Source organism: Ursus americanus, chromosome 28, assembly GCF_024610735.1.
Source record: "Ursus americanus isolate L20-20 chromosome 28, mUrsAme1.1.p, whole genome shotgun sequence".
Classification (NCBI taxonomy): Eukaryota; Metazoa; Chordata; class Mammalia; order Carnivora; family Ursidae; genus Ursus; species Ursus americanus.
The window spans coordinates 25,703,936-25,722,786 of NC_142154.1; the positions used below are offsets into that span (position 1 = coordinate 25,703,936).

Genomic DNA, 18,851 nt, shown 5'->3' on the forward strand with positions numbered 1-18,851 from the left:
TTAACAGAGATTTCTTTGAATGCCAGAAACTTAAGTAAACAAACCAAAAAAGAAAAAGAAAGAAAAAATACACATACAAAAAACACTAACACCTTTCTCAGTCTTTGCAGATTGGCTCTGTTCTGGGGTACTCCATCAACATTTAGTGAGTCTTCCACTGGAACTAGGGTTAAGCTTGAGATAAAAGTTCAGGGCCTTCTCTAGTCTTTTCTGGGTGTGTATCTTTGGCTTTCTAAAAGAATTTAGAATATATATGTGTACTTTTGGATAGTCTACTTTTCCAAAGAACCTCTCAGGCTTTGCACCTGGGGAATAGGCACTCTGTTGCACATCTCAACCAGTAAGCTTCTGCCCAGGCATCTGCAGTTTGTTAGATCTTCTAACGGTGTTTTCAAGCAATGCCCAACACTTTCACACACTGTTCCAGGTTAGGTAAAACAGATGAGAGGTTCTGTCAGCCCTTCAGCTGGCCCCCAGATAGGTTAGAAGAGACACACACAATATTTGCAAGTAAGGTCTGTTTTTCTCTATCTTGAACCAGGGACCAAATTTTAAGATTGGTCTGCCATGGCTTTAAGACTTCCACCATGACTGAACTCTACCTCTGAAACCAACACACTATATGTAAATTAATTGACTTTAATAAAAATAATTTTTAAAAAAAGACTGCCACCATGATGGGGAAGGAGTAGGGCAAGGTTAAGTAAAAATGCCACAAACGTTCCTACCATTTTCAAGTTGCCTTTTACTTGGTTCAGCATTTGCTTGGTTGCTATAATTTTTTTTTTTACTGATTTCTATAGTTCTGACAATGTTCTAGTGTTTCTGCTTATTTTTCAATGTTTCTGTGAGGGAACAAGAGCTAGGAACATCTACTCTGCCATTTTACTGATATCATTATTCTAAAGCAAGTTTCAAAATTTAGAAGAAAGGGGTCTGTGGACTTCATTTTCATTTTCTTTTTTTTCCCCATCATCAAAAGGATTTATCATGCTTCCCTTTATTTTTTAAAACTTTTTAAATAATTTTTATTTTGTTATATTAGTCACCATACAGTACATCCCCAGTTTTTGATGCAATGTTCCATGATTCATTATTTGCATATAACACCCAGTGCAACATGCAATATGTGCCCTCCTTAATACCCATCACTGGCCTATCCCAATCCCCCACTCCCCTCCCCTCTGAAGCCCTCAGTTTGTTTCCCAGAGTCCATAGTCTCTCGTGGTTCATTCCCCCTTCTGTTTACCCCCCTTCATTTTCATTTTCAAGATTATTTCACCTATTCTGAATTCTTTGCCTTTCCATATAAATTTTAGGATCATCTCACTGATTTCCACCCCTCAAGAAAAAAAGAAAAGAAAAAAAACCTGCTGAGATTGTTTTAGGGATTGTGTTAAATCTATAAATCAATATAGGAAAAATTATCTTAATAATATTGTTTTCCAATCAATGAACATTGACTGTCTTTCCATTTATCTAAATCTTCTTTAATTTCTCTCAGAAAAATCATTTGGTGTTCATTTATAAGAGTCTTGTACTTCTTTTGATAAATACAATCCTAAGAATTCTATTCTTCTTAATGTTTTTGTGAATGGAACTGTTTTCTTAATTTTATTTTCAGATTATTCATTACTGGTGAATAGAAAGACAATTGATTTTTGTTGTTGATTTGCAAAACTGTCTCTATTCACAGACATGATTATCTACTTAAAAAAGCCAAACAAAAATCTACAAACAAAAACGTTACTAGAATAAATGAGTTTAGCAAGGATATAAGATCAATGTACAAAATTCAATTATATTTTATATATTAGCAATGAATAAATGTAAATTAATGTTTAATTAAAACACCATTTAAAAATATCAAAAATGAGCTATTTATAGATAAATCTAACAAAATTTGTCCAACACCTGTTCACTGAAAACTATAAAACATTGCTGAGATAAATAAGAACAAAATAAATGGAGAGATATACTATTTTCCTGGATCAGAAGACTCGGTATTACTAAGATATCAATTTCCCCTAAACTCATCATATAGATTCAGTGCAATTCCAATCAAAATGCCAGCAAAGTTTTTTTAATTAACATAGTTATGATAGCATTTATATGGAAAGGCGAAGGGTTTAGAATACCCAAGACAATATTGAGAACAAAGTTAGAAGACTCACACTATTTGATTTCAGAACTTTCTATAAAGCTACAGGATATAAAACAGGGTGGGATTAATGACATGATAGTCACATTATCTATACCCTGCCTTATTTCACAAAGATTTTAATAATTTTAAGAAAGCACTTACTAACCACTTTGTACATGGGTGATGTAACTGACCTGAGAAACTGTCCCTAGACTTCCTGGAAGTCAAGGGACAAAAGAGGTGCAACAGGCTGCAAATCTCTGCCTGCTTCCCTTCTGTTCAGAATTAACAGCAAATGATCAGTTTGCAAGGGGACTGTTCTCAGAGAGTTAAAAAATATGAAATCCCAAATTACCTTTTCAGCACAATATTAAGCAATGTATTTGTAGCATCTCATAGCATTCTTTAGTTTTATTCTCTTCACTTGTAATAGTTAATAAGTTTTAAATTTTCTGAGGCTAAAGAGTTGGGTTTTTTTGCATATCCAGTGATTTCCATCTTGCCTTACCTATATTAGGTTTAAAAGACCTCTACATTTTATCACCAATATGAGCATATCTCTTTTCATTTTATACTTATTTTCATGAAATAAGAAGTGCAAAATGTAATGAAGACCTCAAATAACCTTTAAAAAGATGCATCTGGGGTGACCATACAACACCAGCACATGCCTGCTCAGGAAGAGCATGTTGGTTCAGAGGCTGATCTAGGTGCACATGTGTGGATAGCACTACACCCTCCACATGCACAGACACTCACACCAAGCTGACCCTTCTCCTAAGGCCCCACATCACAGGAAGAGTAGCCAACAGCCATCTTCCCAGGTCTTTTGTGAGCTGTCCCTACAGATTTCCTGGTTAGTGGTGCTCCCTCTCCTGGAACAAGCTTGGTAGGAGAAGTTCAGGCTCAAGAGTGCTCATCTCTACTGGCCCTGGGACCTGTCCTCATCTATGGCCATTGCTTCCTGGCCGCCATCTACTCTCAATTCCCTTGCTCCCAACCTGTGGACCCTACCTGCACCACCCAGCCAGCAGGCCTGTCACAGGACATAGCTATGGCTGGCCACCTTTGACCCATTGGAGCTCTAGTCTCCAGAGAGGAGCATATCCGAGCAATAGGCGGTCAGATTTAGCAAATGAAAATAGAGTGCCCAGGCAAATTAGGTGTCAGATAAACTACAAGTAATTTTTTAGTATAAGAACTTCCTCCAAAATATTCATTTTTATCTGAAATTGACATTTGCAACCTGCATTCTATCTGGTGATCCTCAGAGCATAAGATGTGACCCTGAACTTCAGTCTGCTGGTGAGATGTTAGCAGACATGAGGTGGCAGAAGCTTATGGCCAGCTTCCACTCCTGAGTGAAGAAGCCTTTGGAAGGATGAAAGGCAGGTGGCCCATGGGGCCCCTAAGTCAGCTGGCACCACACCTGCACTGGCATAAGGGGTTAGACCACCACCCTACAACCCACATGGTGAAGTTTGTGTTTGGGGTCTGCACCATTATTCTGACAAAAGATAGCGATGTACCAGGTCAACACAGCTTCCAGAGAATGTCTCCAGCCCCAGCTTCCCCCACAGTCTGCCCTAATCCAATCCTACATGGAAATTCTGGAGGTACTCCTTCACCTTCCAAGGGTTACCTTTAATTATTCATGCATTTCAGACCTTAAATTTCTATTAAAAACTGTACTGGGTTTTTTTGTATGTATTATTATATTTTTAAGTACTAAGGAGGGAAGGACAGAAGAAGAGAGGGGAAGAAAGGGCGATTTAAAAATAAATTCCTAACATAATAAAAATTTTTAAAAAATAAAATGAAAATGAAAATAAATTCCAGGTTGGTAAAGGAGCTAAATATGAAGAGCTAAGTTTAAAACTTTTAGAAAACAGGAGAAAAATTTTATGAAATCAGAGGGGAAATGGAGTTCTTAAAAATATCTGAGCTTAAAAATATTAACCCCAAAAAAGAGCACAAAACCATGGAAGATTAACAAATGCAATCATATTAAATACTTTACTTTAAAAAAAAACATAAATAGGGGCAACTGGGTGGTGATATAGATACGTATATATAGATATAGATATATATGTATAATAAGCATATTGTATATATATAAGCATGTAAATATATATCCTTTTTAAAGTCATATAATACTTTTAATGCCTTAAAATAATATAGTAAATTTTATAGTAAATGCAAATTTCATGCTATAATCTCTATTTTTATTATCTTTTGGAGTTATGTTTAGCCAATATTAGAAAGAGCATTCATTAAAAACAAGCCAGGAAAGTGCTAGAAAGATTCTTGCATTTCTTGCATAATATCTGAAAATGTTCCCACAAAAAATGGGGAAACTATGCTCACAGAAATCCAATATTTGTGAATTCCACATTTACAAGATAAGATTATAAGCTCACCTCTGCTCTGTGAGGAATGAATCAAAATCTCGGTCCACAGAAGCCCAGCAGCTCTTCCCAGCTGCCCTGCTGGGGTAGGGGATTGACGGGTCTCCCCTGTTGACTCCCTGCTGTAGCCTGCAGTTGCTGGTAGAAGGTCCTGCCAGCTCTGGCCTTTCCAGGACAGCACACATGAGACCAGATGTCTGATGTAGCTCCATCTCCAGCACACCAGAGGTAAGCCCACCATCTTTGTTCTCTAGATGCATGTTCCGTTGTCACTCTTCTCACTAGGTCAGCCAAAAAGAAACCACTGTTGATGAAAAGCAAACTGGGAATGTTATTTGCACCCTGGGGAATCCATAGGGAATCCATTCAGTCTCTCTCTACCCTTGTTATTTTTTGGCCTCTTATAATGACACCTTTCCAGTGTTCCAGCATTCTAATATCATATGGGAAACAGTGTATGCTCATATCCAAGGATGAACATTGCAGCATATTTCACACTAGCCATGACCTAAGTATTCAACAAGAAAGCGCTAGTTAAGTAAGTTGTAATATGTGCATAGTATGAAATACTACGCAATTAAAAACACTCTAAAGGGATACTGATTGACTCAACTAATGAATCATCAAACTTTACATCAAAAACCAGGGATGTACTGTATGGTGACTAACATAATATAATAAAAAATATTTTAAAAAAAGAATACAGAAAAAACATTGATAAACTAGGATATTTTTCTTGAAATGAATATATACAGAGCATATGCATAGAACAGAAGACCAAAAAGACCAGCCTCCAAAACATGACTACCTCTGGGTGGTGATGGCTTTCTCCTTTATTTCTGTGTATGCTATGGTTTTATGGGTTTTTGCATCCAGCAAATTAATACTTTTGCAATGAGAAAATAATAATACCTATTATAAAAATGAGAACAATTACTCATTGAAAGTAATTCAAGTAATTGAAAGTAAAACTGAAAGGTTATGGGGTCTTACTCTTTGGATTATATTTCTAACCATTAACATTTTATTCTTTTAATTTTCCAGGATCCCATGACCCCAGCAATGATCTTTGATTTGCAGCAGGATGTTTTGTTATCAAGGGTTGCTATGAAGCCAAAATTCATCATGAGCTTTGGTTGAGCAGGATTTGTAACATTGAGAAGCAATGTACATGACTATAGGTAGAATGGGTACAATACGTGGGCCCACCACTATTTGTGACTCACTCATCAGTAAGGAGAAGACAGAGTGTTAGTAGAATGTGCCTGTATCAAAAAGTAAAGTAAAAAACATTTAAGTTAGTTTCATGCAATGTTTCCATTGTCTAGTAAGAACAAAATCCACATGCATGGACGAACTGCAGAATACAAATTGTACAACTTTCCTGATTCTACCCACAAGTTAAACGCTAAAGTGAAGGAGTGCTGTAGTACAGTATCAAGAGTAGAGGAGACCTACAGGAATGTGTTATTTCATTAGAACCAACCCACCCTACAGATATACAAAGGGTTTTGAGGGATACTATAAACAACTTTATACCAACACATTATATAACGCAGACGAACAAATTCCAAAAAGACACAGTTACCAAAATTGATTCAAAAAGAAATAGAACATCTGACAAGATTTACCTACTCAAAAAGAAAAGCCCAGGCCCAGATGGCTCCACTGGTGAATTCTATCAGCTATTTAAAGAAGAACACCAATCCTACACAAACTCTTTCAGAGAACAGAGGAGGAGGGAAACACGTTGCAACCCAATCTATTAAGGCCAATATTGTCCTGATACCAAAACCAGACAGAGCTATCACAAGAAAGGAAAGCCATATAAATAAATAAATAAATAAATAAATAAATAAATAAATAAATAAATTAATTTTAAAACACAAACTTAAAGTTTCAAAGAAGTACTATTCATGAAAATAGATGCAAAAATCCTTAACAAAATATTAGGAAACCAAATCCTGCCAACGTATAATAAAGATCACACATTGTGAACAATTGTGATTTGTTCAGGAATGCAAAGTGAGTTTAATATCCAAAACCTGATTTCTGAAATATAGTATATTGACTAAACAACAAAACACACAAAAAGCATTTGACAAAATCCAACACCCGTTCAAAAAATTTCAAAAAAAAATTTATATTTGCATTTAAAATGATGCTTCACAATAACGATATATGATGACTTTCATGCTAATCATTTAGATTTTTAATTTTTCCTTACTTAGAATAACGATAGTAAGTAGCAATTTTAAAATACTGTGACAAGTCAAGAAAGGGCTATGAAAGAAGGAAAAAGCTTTATATTTTAGTATTGTTAACATCACTTTTTTCCTGCCTTTTGAACAAGAAGCCCTACATTTGCATTTTTCACAGGACTCCACAAATCATGTAATTAGTCCTGCAGACAGTTTGGAAAGGTCTTCTCCTTATTTTCCACTGCCATCTTCTCCCCTCCCTAAAGTACTCCAGCTGCTTCATAGAACATGCCATTGGAATGCCCCACCAATCCCTTACTACAACTATCTATATTCCTGGCCCTGTCTCTTCATTCTTTGAAGATCTGAGTCCTAGCTTGTGATCCACTTTCTCTTACCTCTATAACCCAAGGCTCTCTATAACTCTTGTAATATATTGTTTTCAACAACTACAGAGATGATGCTTCCCACCACCTAGGCTCTCAGTTATGTGATCACTTCACTGGCAAGGAGCTTGTCTGCTTCCATATCAGCCAAACACCCCCTGTCCCCACTCCCCTTCCCAGCTGAGATTCCATAGTCCAGGAAACACTCTCCGCTTATTTGCCCCAACTCATTATGTCAAGCTCACTTGATGTGTGAGTTTTCTACTGCTGCATAACAAATTACTATAAAATCAGTAGCTTAGAACAAGACGTTTATAATCTCAGAGTTTCTGTGGGTCCAGGGCTGGAGCAGGCTTTGCTGGATCATTTACTTAGGATCTCAAGTTGTGATCAGGTTGTGTTCTCATCTAGAGGCTCAACTAGGGGAAAAAATCTGTTTCAAACATGACTCAATGTTGGCAAAATCCAATTCCTGGTGCTACAGAACTGAAGGCCCTGGCTTCTTGCTAGCAATTGACTAGAGACCACACTGAGCTCTCAGAAGCCACCCTCACCTTCTACAGGCTTCCTGCAGTTTTGTGCCATGTGGAATCCCCAAACATGTCTGTTCACTTCATCAAGAACAATGACAGTCTCCAAAGTGAGTCAACTAGCAAGGCAAAATTTTACATAATGTAACACAACCACAGGACTGACATCCCATCCACCATCTTTGCCATATTCTATTGGTTGGAAGCAAGTCACAGGTCCTAACCTTATTCAGGGGAGGGGATCACACAAGGGCATGACCACCAGACAATGAGGATCATGGGGGCTACCCCAGGGTCTTTCCACCACCCATGACAAAATTCAAAACAGTGGCTTTCCTGCCCTGTGCCACCATCCAAGCAGCTGACTGTAGCCACGGAGAACCCTCTGTGGTCCTGACATTCCCATGTGACCTCCATATGCAATGTTCCCACTGGGTCCTAGAACTGCCCAGTAATTTTAACACATCTCCCAAGGCAATTGTCACTCCTGTTCTCCTCCACCTCCCTCCTTTAACACCCATAAGTCCTTCCTTTTCAATCTCACCTGTTGCCTTTGCCTCTTCCTTCCTTCACTAACTGAATCAGCCAGGATTCAAGAAGGAAATAGAAGCTTCTCTGAATACCTAATCATAAAAACCGGTTACACAGGAGATGGACATGGTGAGATACTAGCCAGAGGCTAGAGATTAGCAGAAGCAGAAAAATTTCCAACCCAGCATAGCCGAGGAGCAGAGGGAGAAGATGAGGGCAGAAACTATGCTAAGCCTTTCTGGAAGAAGCTATAGCCCCAGAAGAGATGTCCCCCAAAGCAGAGTGGAATGTGGAGAAGTACCAGCTTTCCCCCTGTACCTCCTTCAATCTCCCAGTAGAGCTTCCCAAACTCAGCAGGAAGATGCTGACCCGGGAGCCCAAGCAGGAGCCAGAAACTGAGATTTAGAGATGAGTAAAGTAAGGGTGATGAATGTCTCCAAGAGCAAAAGTCCCAGGGGGCGCCTGGGTGGCACAGTCGTTAAGCATCTGCCTTCAGCTCAGGGCGTGATCCCAGCGTTCTGGGATCGAGCCCCACATCAGGCTCCTCCGATAGGAGCCTGCTTCTTCCTCTCCCACTCCCCCTGCTTGTGTTCCCCCTCTCGCTGGCTGTCTCTCTCTGTCAAGTTAATAAATACAATCTTTAAAAAAAAAAAAAAAAAGAGCAAAAGTCCCAGGATTGACACACTGTCAAAACTGGAAGGAATGAGAATAAAATGTCCAGCCTCCCAAGTACACACCTGCCTGCAACCCTACTGGGTACACTGGAACCCACCCACTCTCACCTACTCAGACTGTGTTATTGCAATTCTCCTCTCCTGAATCATTCAGGCCACCATGAAAACATAAAGTGATATCAGCTGATGCTAAAAAGATACATTTCCAGGAGGAGTTAAGATGGTGGAGGATTAGAGGAATCCTAAGCTTGTCTTGTCCCTCAAATACAGCTAGATTGCAAATCATTCTGAGCACCTGAAAGCAGAGCACAGTATCAGAACTTTTAAAAGTTGGCTACAGTAGGGGACATTCCTGGCTTAAAGGTACTCAGATGGTGAAGCAGGGCAGAATCCCAGGTGTGACACCATGGTCTCAGGATCCCCTTGGTCATAAGAAGAATGGGTGGTGCCTAAGTGCTGCACTGTTCCCAGGCATAGGAGCATGGAAGCTGGCTGAGAACAGCGAATCTAGGTGCTGGCTCTCTGCTCTGTGTTGCCATAAACTGTGAACCACTGTGTAGTGAGGCGACCTGTACCCCCCTTTCTTTATCCCTTTCTTCCCCTACCAATCTTCCTAGTTCTTGTGTTCCATAGATGAGAGAAATCATATGATAATTGTCTTTCTCTGCTTGACTTATTTCACTTAGCATTATCTCCTCCAGTGCAGTCCATGTTGCAGCAAATGTTGAGAACTCGTTTTTTTCTGATAGCTGAGTAATATTCCATTGTATATATGGACCACAACTTCTTAATCCAGTCATCTATTGAAGGGCATCTCGGTTCCTTCCACGATTTGGCTATTGTGACAATGGTGCTATGAACATTGGGGTGCATATGGCCCTTCTCTTTACTACATCTGTATCTTTGGGGTAAATACCCAGTAGTGCAATGGCTGGGTCATAGGGTAGCTCAATTTTTAACTTTTTAAGGGACCTCCACACTGTTTTCCAGAGTGGCTGTACCAAATTGCATTCCCACCAACAATGTAGGAGGGATCCCCTTTCTCCACATCCTCTCCAACAATTGTTGTTTCTTGCCTTGTCAATTTTTGCCATTCTAACTGGCATAAGGTGGTATCTTAGTGTGGTTTTGATTTGAATTTCCCTGATGGCTAATGATTTTGAACATTTTTTCATGTGTCTGTTAGCCATTTGTATGTCATCATTGGAAAAGTGTCTGTTCATATCTTCTGCCCATTTTATGATTTGTTTATTTGTTATTGAGTTTGAGAAGTTCTTTGTAGATCTTGGATACCGGTCTTTTATCTGTAGCACCATTTGCAAATATCTTCTCCCATTCCGAGGGCTGCCTCTTATTTTTTGACTATTTCCTTGGCTGTGCAGAAGCTTTTTATCTTGATGAAGTCCCACAAGTTCATTTTATCTTTTGTTTCTCTTGCCTTTGGAGATGTGTCATGAAAAAAGTTGCTGTGGCCAATGTCGTAGAGGTTGCTGCCTATCCTCCTCTAGGATTTTTATGGATTCCTGTCTCACATCAAGGTCTTTCATCCATTTGGAGTTTATCTTTGTGTATGGTGTGAGAGAGTGGTCAAGTTTCATTCCTTTGCATGTAGCTGTCCAATTTTCTCAGCACCATTGATTGAAGAGACTGTCTTTTTTCCACTGGATGTTTTTTCCTGCTTTATCAAAGATTAGTTGCCCAAAGAGCCGAGGGTCCATTTCTGGGCTCTCTATTCTGTTCCATTGGTCTATGTGTCTGTTTTTGTGCCAGTACCATGCTGTCTTTGTGACCACAGCTTTGTAGTACAGCTCGAAATCCGGCATTGTGATGCCCCCAGCTTTGTTTTTCCTTTTTGACAGTTCCTTGGCGATTTGGGGCCTTTTCTGGTCCCATACAAATTTAAAGTCTGTTTGTTCCAGTTCTTTGAAAAATGTTCTCAGTATTTTGATCGGGATAGCATTGAAAGTGTAGATTGATCTGGGTAGCATGGACATTTTAACTATGTTAATTCTTCCGATCCGTGAGCAGGGAATTTTTTTCCATCTTTTTGTGTCTTCCTCAATGTCTTTCAAGAGTGATTTATAGTTTCTAGAATATAGGTCCTTTATGTCTCTGGTTAATTCCAAGGTAACGTATGGTTTTTGGTGCTATTGTAAATGGGATGGATTCCCTAATTTCTCTTTCTTCAGTCTCATTGTTCGTGTATAGAAATGCAACTGATTTCTGAGCATTGATTTTGTATCCCACTACATTACTGAATTGCTCTATAACTTCTAATAGTTTGGGCATGGATTCTTTTGGGTTTTCCATATAGAGTATCATGTCTTCTGCAAAGAGAGACATTTTGACTTCTTCTCTTCCGATTTGATACCTTTGATACCTTTTTGTTGTCTGATTGCTGTTGCAGGGACTTCTAGTACTATATTGAATAATAACGGCGAGAGTGGGCATCCTTGTCGTGTTCATGATCTTAAGGGAAAGGCTTTCAGCTTTTCCCCATTGAGAATGATATTTGCTGTAGGCTTTTCATAGATGATTTTTATGAGATTGTGGAATGTACCCTCTATCCCTACACTCTGAAGGAAATCAGGATGCTGTATTTTGTCAAATGCTTTTTCTGCATCAATTGAGAGGATCATATGGTTCCTGAGTCTTTTCTTGTTGATATGATGTATCACGCTGATCGATTTGCGAATGTTGAACCACCCTTGCATCCCAGGGATGAATCCCACTTGGTCATGATGGATAATCCTTTAATGTACTATGGATTCTATTAGCCAGGATCTTGTTGAGGATTTTGGCATCCATATTCATGAGGGAAATCGGTCTGTAATTCTCCTTTTTGAGGGGGTCTTTGCCTGGTTTGGGGATCAAGGTAATATTGGCCTCATAGAATGAGTTTGGTAGCTTTCCTTCTGTTTCTATTTTTAGAAATAGCTTTAGGAGAATAGGTATTATTTCTTCTTTGAATGTTTGGTAGAATTCCCCAGGAAAACTGTCCTGGCCTGGAGATTTGTTATATTGGAAGGTTGTTTATCACTGACTCAATCTCTTCATAATTAATTGGTCTGTTTAAAAAATCAATTTCTTCCTGTTTCAGTCTTGGTAGTTTATAGGTTTCCAGGAAGGCCTCCATCTCTTCCAGATTGCTTAATTTATTGGCATATAGCTGTTGATAAAAGTTTCTAATAATCCTTCCAATTTCATTGGTGTTGGTTATGACCTCTCCTTTTTCATTCATAAAATTATGAATTTGGGTCCTTTCTCTATTCTTTTGGATAAGTCTTGCCAGTGGTCTGTCAATTTTATTGATTCTCTCAAAGAACCAGCTTCTAGTTTTGTTGATCTGCTCTACTGTACTCCTGGTTTCTAACTCATTGATTTCTGCTCTAATCTTGGTCAAATGCTTCCTTGTGCGTGGATTAGGCCTGTCCCTCTGTTGCTGTTCCAGCTTCTTGAGGTGAGAATATAAAAACCGCATTTTTTATTTTTCTATTCTTTTGAGTGAGGCTTGGATGGCTATGTATTTCCCCCTTACGACTGCCTTTGCAGTATCCCATAGGTTTTGGACTGTTGTGTTTTCATTCTCGTTGGTCTCCATAAATTGCTTAAATTGATTTTTGATTTCCTGGTTTATCCAATCATTCTGGAACTGGATGGTTCTTGGTCTCCAAGTGTTTGAGTTTCTTCCAAATTTTTCCTTGTGGTTGAGTTCAATTTCAAAGCATTGTGGTCTGAGAATATGCAGGGAATAATTTCAGTCTTTTGGTATCGGTTGAGACCTGTTTTGTCACCCAGGGCACGGTCTATTCTTGAGAATGTTCCATGGGCATTAGAATAGAATGAATATTCTTTGGTTCTGGGGTGTAGCGTTCTATATATATCTATGAGGTCCAACTCATCTAGTATGGCATTCAAAGTTCTTGTTTCTTTGTTGATTTTCTGCTTAGGTGATCTATCTATTGCTGATAGTGGAGTGTTGAGGTCCCCTACTATTAATCTATTATTATTGATATGTCTCTTTATTCTGGTTAAGAGTTGGCTTGTGTATCTTGCTGCTTCCCTGTTGGGGGCATATATATATTTATAATTGTCATATCCACTTGTTGGATATATCCTTTGAGAATAATATAGTGCCCTTCTGTATCTCTAACTATAGTCTAGTTTAAAATCCAATCTGTCTGATATGAGAATTGCTACCCCAGCTTTCTTTTGAGGTCCATTGGCATGAAAAATGGTTTTCCATCCCTTCACTTTCAGTCTGGATGTATCTTTAGGTTCAAAATGAGTCTCTTCTAGACAGCAAATGAATGGATCATGTCTTTTTATCCAATCTGCAACCCTGTGGTATTTTATGGGAGCATTTAAGCCATTTACATTGAGACTGATTATTGAGAATTATGATTTTAATGATGTCATGTTGCCAGTAAAGTCTTTGTTTCTATAGATTGTGACTTTCTGTTCTCTATCACTCTTGGGCCTTTTTTTTTTTAAAGATGTTATTTATTTATTCGACAGGATAGAGACAGCCAGTGAGAGAGGGAACACAAGCAGGGGGAGTGGGAGAGGAAGAAGCAGGCTCATAGCAGAGGAGCCTGATGTTGGGCTCGATCCCATAACGCTGGGATCACGCCCTGAGCCGAAGGCAGACGCTTAACCACTGTGCCACCCAGGCGCCCCTACTCTTGGGCCTTTTTACTTTTATAGAACCCCTCTTAATATCTCCTGTAGGGCTGGTTTTGTGGTTACAAAATGTGTCACTGACTGGCGATTCTGGAAGTCTTTATCTCTCCATCAATTCTGAATGACAGTCTTGCTGGATAAAGGATCCTTGGCTGCATGTTTTTCTCTGAAAGAGCTTTAAAAATGCCCCCCCCAACCCTTTCTCTCATTCCAGGTCTGTGTAGACAGGTCTGACGTAATTCTGATGCCTTTGCCTTGGTACGTGAGTAATTTCTTTGCCCTGGCCACTTTCAATACTGTATCCTTGGATCTAATATTTGCGAATTGTACTATGACGTGACCTGGCATAGGTTTGTTGTGGTTGAGCTTGGGAGGGGTCCTCTCTGCCTCTTGGACATGAATGTTTGTTTCCTTTGCCAGATTAGGGAAGTTTTCAGCTATAACTTGTTCAAATATCTCTTCTAGACCTCTGTTTTTCTCCATCCACTCGGGGATGCCAACGATTCTGACTTTGGAACGATTCATTGATTCAGTAATCTCCCGTAACCTACATTCTTGAGATTGGATTTTTTTGAGCCAAGTTTCTGTTTTAGATTTCTCTTTTACTAACCCATCCTCCAGTTCGCTGATTTGCTCTTTTGCCTCATTCACCCTGGCCATCAGAGCATCTACTTTTGACTGTATTTGATTCATAGCATTTTTAATTTCTGCCAGAATCACTCTCATTTTCACCCTCAGAGATCCTATATTCTCGTTAATATTTTTGTTATTTTTTTCAAGTCTACACTTCATCTTGACCATTGTTACTCTGAATTCCATTTCTGATGATTTGGTTATATCCATATCCATTAGTTCTGTGGAAGAGGCCACAGACTCATTGTTTTTTCTATGCTGGGGGGGATTTCTCCTTCTCATCATTCTGATGAGGAGAGGTTGCGGGGTTGTCCAGAGCCCAAATTATTGACCAGGACCCAGGCAGTGTGCACTTGTTCTATAGGGACCATAGGGATGTGGGCTTCTTGATTTTTCAGCCTGCCTTCTGGGGGAGGGGCCTGCCGCGCCGATACTCAGCCAGCCATGTTTGGGTAGAGTCTCCCTGTCCCCTGCGAGGGGGGATGGGGATGGGCACACTGTGAGCCGGTATTTCCAGGCTTTTGTTCTCTGGCGGCTTTCCCTGGCGGTTTGCTGTGCCTCTTCTGAGAGTCAGAGCAGCAGTGGCTGAATCCCAGCCTCTGTCTCAGAACAGAGGGATCACAGACTGCTCTCCACTGGGGTCTTCTGGCCACTTTAACTCTGTTTCTGTTGGTGCTGCTAAACCCTGCAATGTCTGGGGATGTGCACCCCACAGCTGGCATCCCAGCCCTCACTTCCAGGGCTGGCACGTCTCTGTCCTTTGTGTTTCTAACACCGCCAGCTGCCAGCCGTGCCCCCCCCCCATGCACTCCGGAGCTCCGTTTCAGTGTGGTTTGTGCACTCCGGAGCTCTGGTTTTCAAACTGGTCGCGTGCGTTCCCCGGCTCAAGGTCCCAGTCTGCTCTCTCGTGGGTGCCGGTCCGCATGTCAGCCTGCTCCCTAGTGCAGGTGGCTACTGCTTCCCGGTGCCCGAATGCGGTGGCTCCCTCCCCCTTCCGTTTATCTTCTGGTATCTATGCGTGGATTCACAGCTCCCCACTTTGTACTTCAATCCTCAGTGCTGGAGATGTTCATTTGTAGAGATTCAGGTGTATCTTCCTGCATCTCAGGCTGATTCCTTGGGTATTCCGGATGGTCTGGTACCTATCCAGCTCAACTCAGGGGATCAGCTGAACAAGGGGACCCCTACTCCTCCACCATCTTAACTCCTCCCCCCCATAGTAGCTTTTTAACTTGTATCTTTTCAAACTTATATTCTTTATAGATATATGCTTTATTGTAGTTTTTCTTTCACTATTCAATTTTACCTTTATATATATATATATATATATATATATATATATATATATATATATATATATATATATATATATATATTATATAAGTTTTACTTTCCTTGTAATTTTGGGAAGTAGTGTCCTCTAACAAACAGACCAAAAAACACCCAGTAATAACTAAAACACCCTGTTTTCTACACACTGAGAGATTATAGACCCCCTTCCCCTCTCCCCTTTTTTTAATTTTTCTTAATCTTTTAACTTTATTCTTGTGTTTCATTTTGGATTTATTTTTCGGTGGTGGCTTCTGACAACGCCGGATTTTGCTAGGGTGCATATTGCTTGGGTCTTGGTTGATATTTTGGACTCTGCTCATTCACTCAACCATCCCTCAACAGAATGACTAGGAGGAGGAACTCTCAATAAAGAAAAGAACCAGAGAAAATGTCCTCTCCCACAAACTAATGGATATGAATATAAGCAAGATGTCAGACATAGAATCCAGGATAGGAATCATAAAGTCAATAGCTTAGCTTTAAAAAGCATTAGTGACAATATAGAATCTCTAAGAGCAGAAATGAGATCAAATCAGACCGAACTAAAAAATGCTATGAATGAGATGCAGTCTAAACTGGATACTCTAACAGCCAGGGTACATGAGGTAGAAGAGAGAATTAGTGATCTAGAAGATAAGCTGATGGAAAGGAAGGAAGTTGAGGAAAACAGAGATAGGCTACTAGTAGCACAAGAAAAAAGGATTGGAGAGATTAATGATACCATGAAAAGTTCCAATATCAGAATTATTGGGATTCCTGAGGGTGTGCAGAGACAAAGAGGGCTAGAAGGTATATTTCAGCAAATCGTAGCTGAGAACTTCCCTAATCTGGGAAAAGAAACAAGCATTCGAGTCCAAGAGGCAGGGATGATTGCTACCAAAATCAATAAAAAGGGATCAACACCCCAACCTATAATAGTGAAGCTTCCAAATTTTACAGCCAAGGAAAGAATCCCAAGAATAGCCAGGGAGAGGAGGTTCCTTCCATATGGATGGAGGAACATCAGAATAACATCAGACCTGTCCACAGAGACCTGGCAAGCCAGAAAGGGCTGACAAGACATATTCAGGGTACTAAATGAAAAGAACATGCAGCCAAGAACATTTTATCCAGCAAGGCTGTCATTCAGGATGGACAGGATGATAAAGACATTTCAGGACAGGCAGAATCTGAAAGAACATGAGACCAGCAAGCCAGCCATGCAAGAAATATTAAGGAGGATTTTGTAAGGGAAGGGAGACCCCAAGAGTCACATAGACCAGAAAGAAACAGAGAAAATCTATAGAAACAGGGACGTTACAGGCAATACAGTGGAACTACATTCATATCTTTCAATAGTTACTCTGAATGTAAATGGGCTGAGTGCTCCCATGAAAAGACACAGGGTTTCAGACTGGATAAAAAAGCAGGACCCATCTATATGTGGTTGACAAGACACCCATTTTAGACCTAAAGATGCCTCCAGATTGAAAGTGAGGGGTGGAGAACTATGTACCATGCTAAGGGGCCTCAAAAGAAAGCTGGGGAAGCAATCCTCATAACAGACAAATTAGATTTTAAACTAAAAACAGTAGAAAGAGTTGTAGAGGGACACTATATCATACTTAAAGGGTCTATCCAACAAGAAAATCTAACAATTATAAATATCTATGCCCCCAACATGGGAACAGCCAACTGCATAAGACAACTGTTAACCAAAATAAAGAATCATATTGATAATAATCCATTAATAGTAGGAGACCTCAACACTCCACTCTCAGTAATGGACAGATCATCCAAGCAGAAGATAAACAAGGAAACAAGAGCTCTGAATGACATGTTGGACCAGATGGACTTCGTAGATATATACAGAACATTCCATCCTGAAACAACAGAATACTCATTCTTCTCGAGTGCACATGGAACTTTCTCCAGAATAGACCAAATACTGGGTCACAAATCAGGTCTCAACTGATACCGAAAGACTGAGAATATTCTCTGCCGATTTTCAGACCACAATACCTTGAAACTGGAACTCAACCATAAGAAATTTGGAAGGAATTCAAACATTTGGAAGTTAAAGAGCATCCTGCTCAAGAATGATTGGGTCAACCAGGAAATTAAAGAAGAACTTAAACAATTCATGGAAACTAATGAGAATGAAAACACTTCAGTCCACAACCTATGGGATACTGAAAAGGCGGTCCTAAGGGGGAAATACATAGCCATCCAAGCCTCACAAAAAAAATAGAAAAATCCCAAATGCACAAGTTAACCTTACACCTAAAGGAGCTGGAGAAAGAATGGCAAATAAAACCTAAACCAGCAGGAGAAGAGAAATAATAAAGATTAGAGCAGAGATCAATGAAACAGAAATCAGAAAAACAGTATAACAGATCAACAAAACTAAAAGCTGGTTCTTTGAAAGAATTAATAAGACTGATAAACCTCTGGCCAAACTTATCCAAAAGAAAAGAGAAAGGACCCAAATTAATAAAATCATGAATGAAAGGGGAGAGATCACAACTAACACCAAGGAAAGAGAAACAATTATTTGAAATTATTACCACCAATTATATCCCAACAAACAAAGCAACCTGGAAGAAATGGATGCCTTCCTGGAAACCTATAAACTACCAAGACTGAAACAGGAAGAAATAGATTTTCTGAATAGACCAATAACCAGTAATGAGATTGAAGCAGTGATCAAAAGCCTCCCAAGAAACAAGAGTCCAGGGCCAGATGGCTCCCCAGGAGAATTCCACCAAACTTCTAAAGAAGAAATCATGCCTATTCTACTGAAGCTGCTTCAAAAAACAGAAATAGAAGGAAAACTTCCAAACTCATTCTATGAGGCCAACGGTACTCTGATCCCAAAACTAGACAAAGACCCCATCAAAAAGGAGAATTACAGACCAATATCTCTGATGAACATGGATGACAAAATACTCAACAAGATCCCAGCCAATAGGCTCCAACAGTACATTAAAAGGATTATCCACCAGGATATCCAGGATTATTCAGCACCCCCATCCAGGTGGGATTTATTCCTGGGATGAAAGTGTGGCTCAACAGTCAGAATTCAGTCAATGTGATAAAGCACATTAATAAAGGAAAAGACAAGAACCATATGATCCCCTCAATTGATTTTTAAAAAAGTATTTAACAAAATACACCACCCTTTCCTGATTAAAACTCTTTGGAGTGTAGGGATAGAGGGTACATTCCTCAATTTCATAAAATCCATCAATGAAAAGCCCACAGGAACCTGACCTTAAGGTCAGGAACACCAAGGATGTCCACTCTCACCATATTGTTCAACATAGTACTAGAGCAATCAGACAACAAAAA

At 39.6% G+C, this 18,851-nt stretch overlaps 1 protein-coding gene across 5 annotated transcripts in view; it reads right to left on the minus strand.

Moving 5' to 3' along the window:
* OCA2 (OCA2 melanosomal transmembrane protein) overlaps positions 1-18,851 on the minus strand; it is a 467,353-nt gene that overhangs the window by 435,879 nt on the left and 12,623 nt on the right. For 3 of the 5 annotated variants that reach the window (XM_087856735.1, XM_045795323.2, XM_045795322.2), the window contains exon 2: positions 4,564-4,832. In XM_087856735.1, coding sequence (XP_087712861.1) covers positions 4,564-4,811 — 248 coding nt within the window. In that variant the 5' untranslated portion in view covers positions 4,812-4,832. Of the gene's footprint in view, positions 1-4,563; positions 4,856-18,851 lie in introns of all 5 variants that reach the window. The other 2 variants (XM_045795325.2, XM_045795324.2) reach the window with 1 other exon arrangement.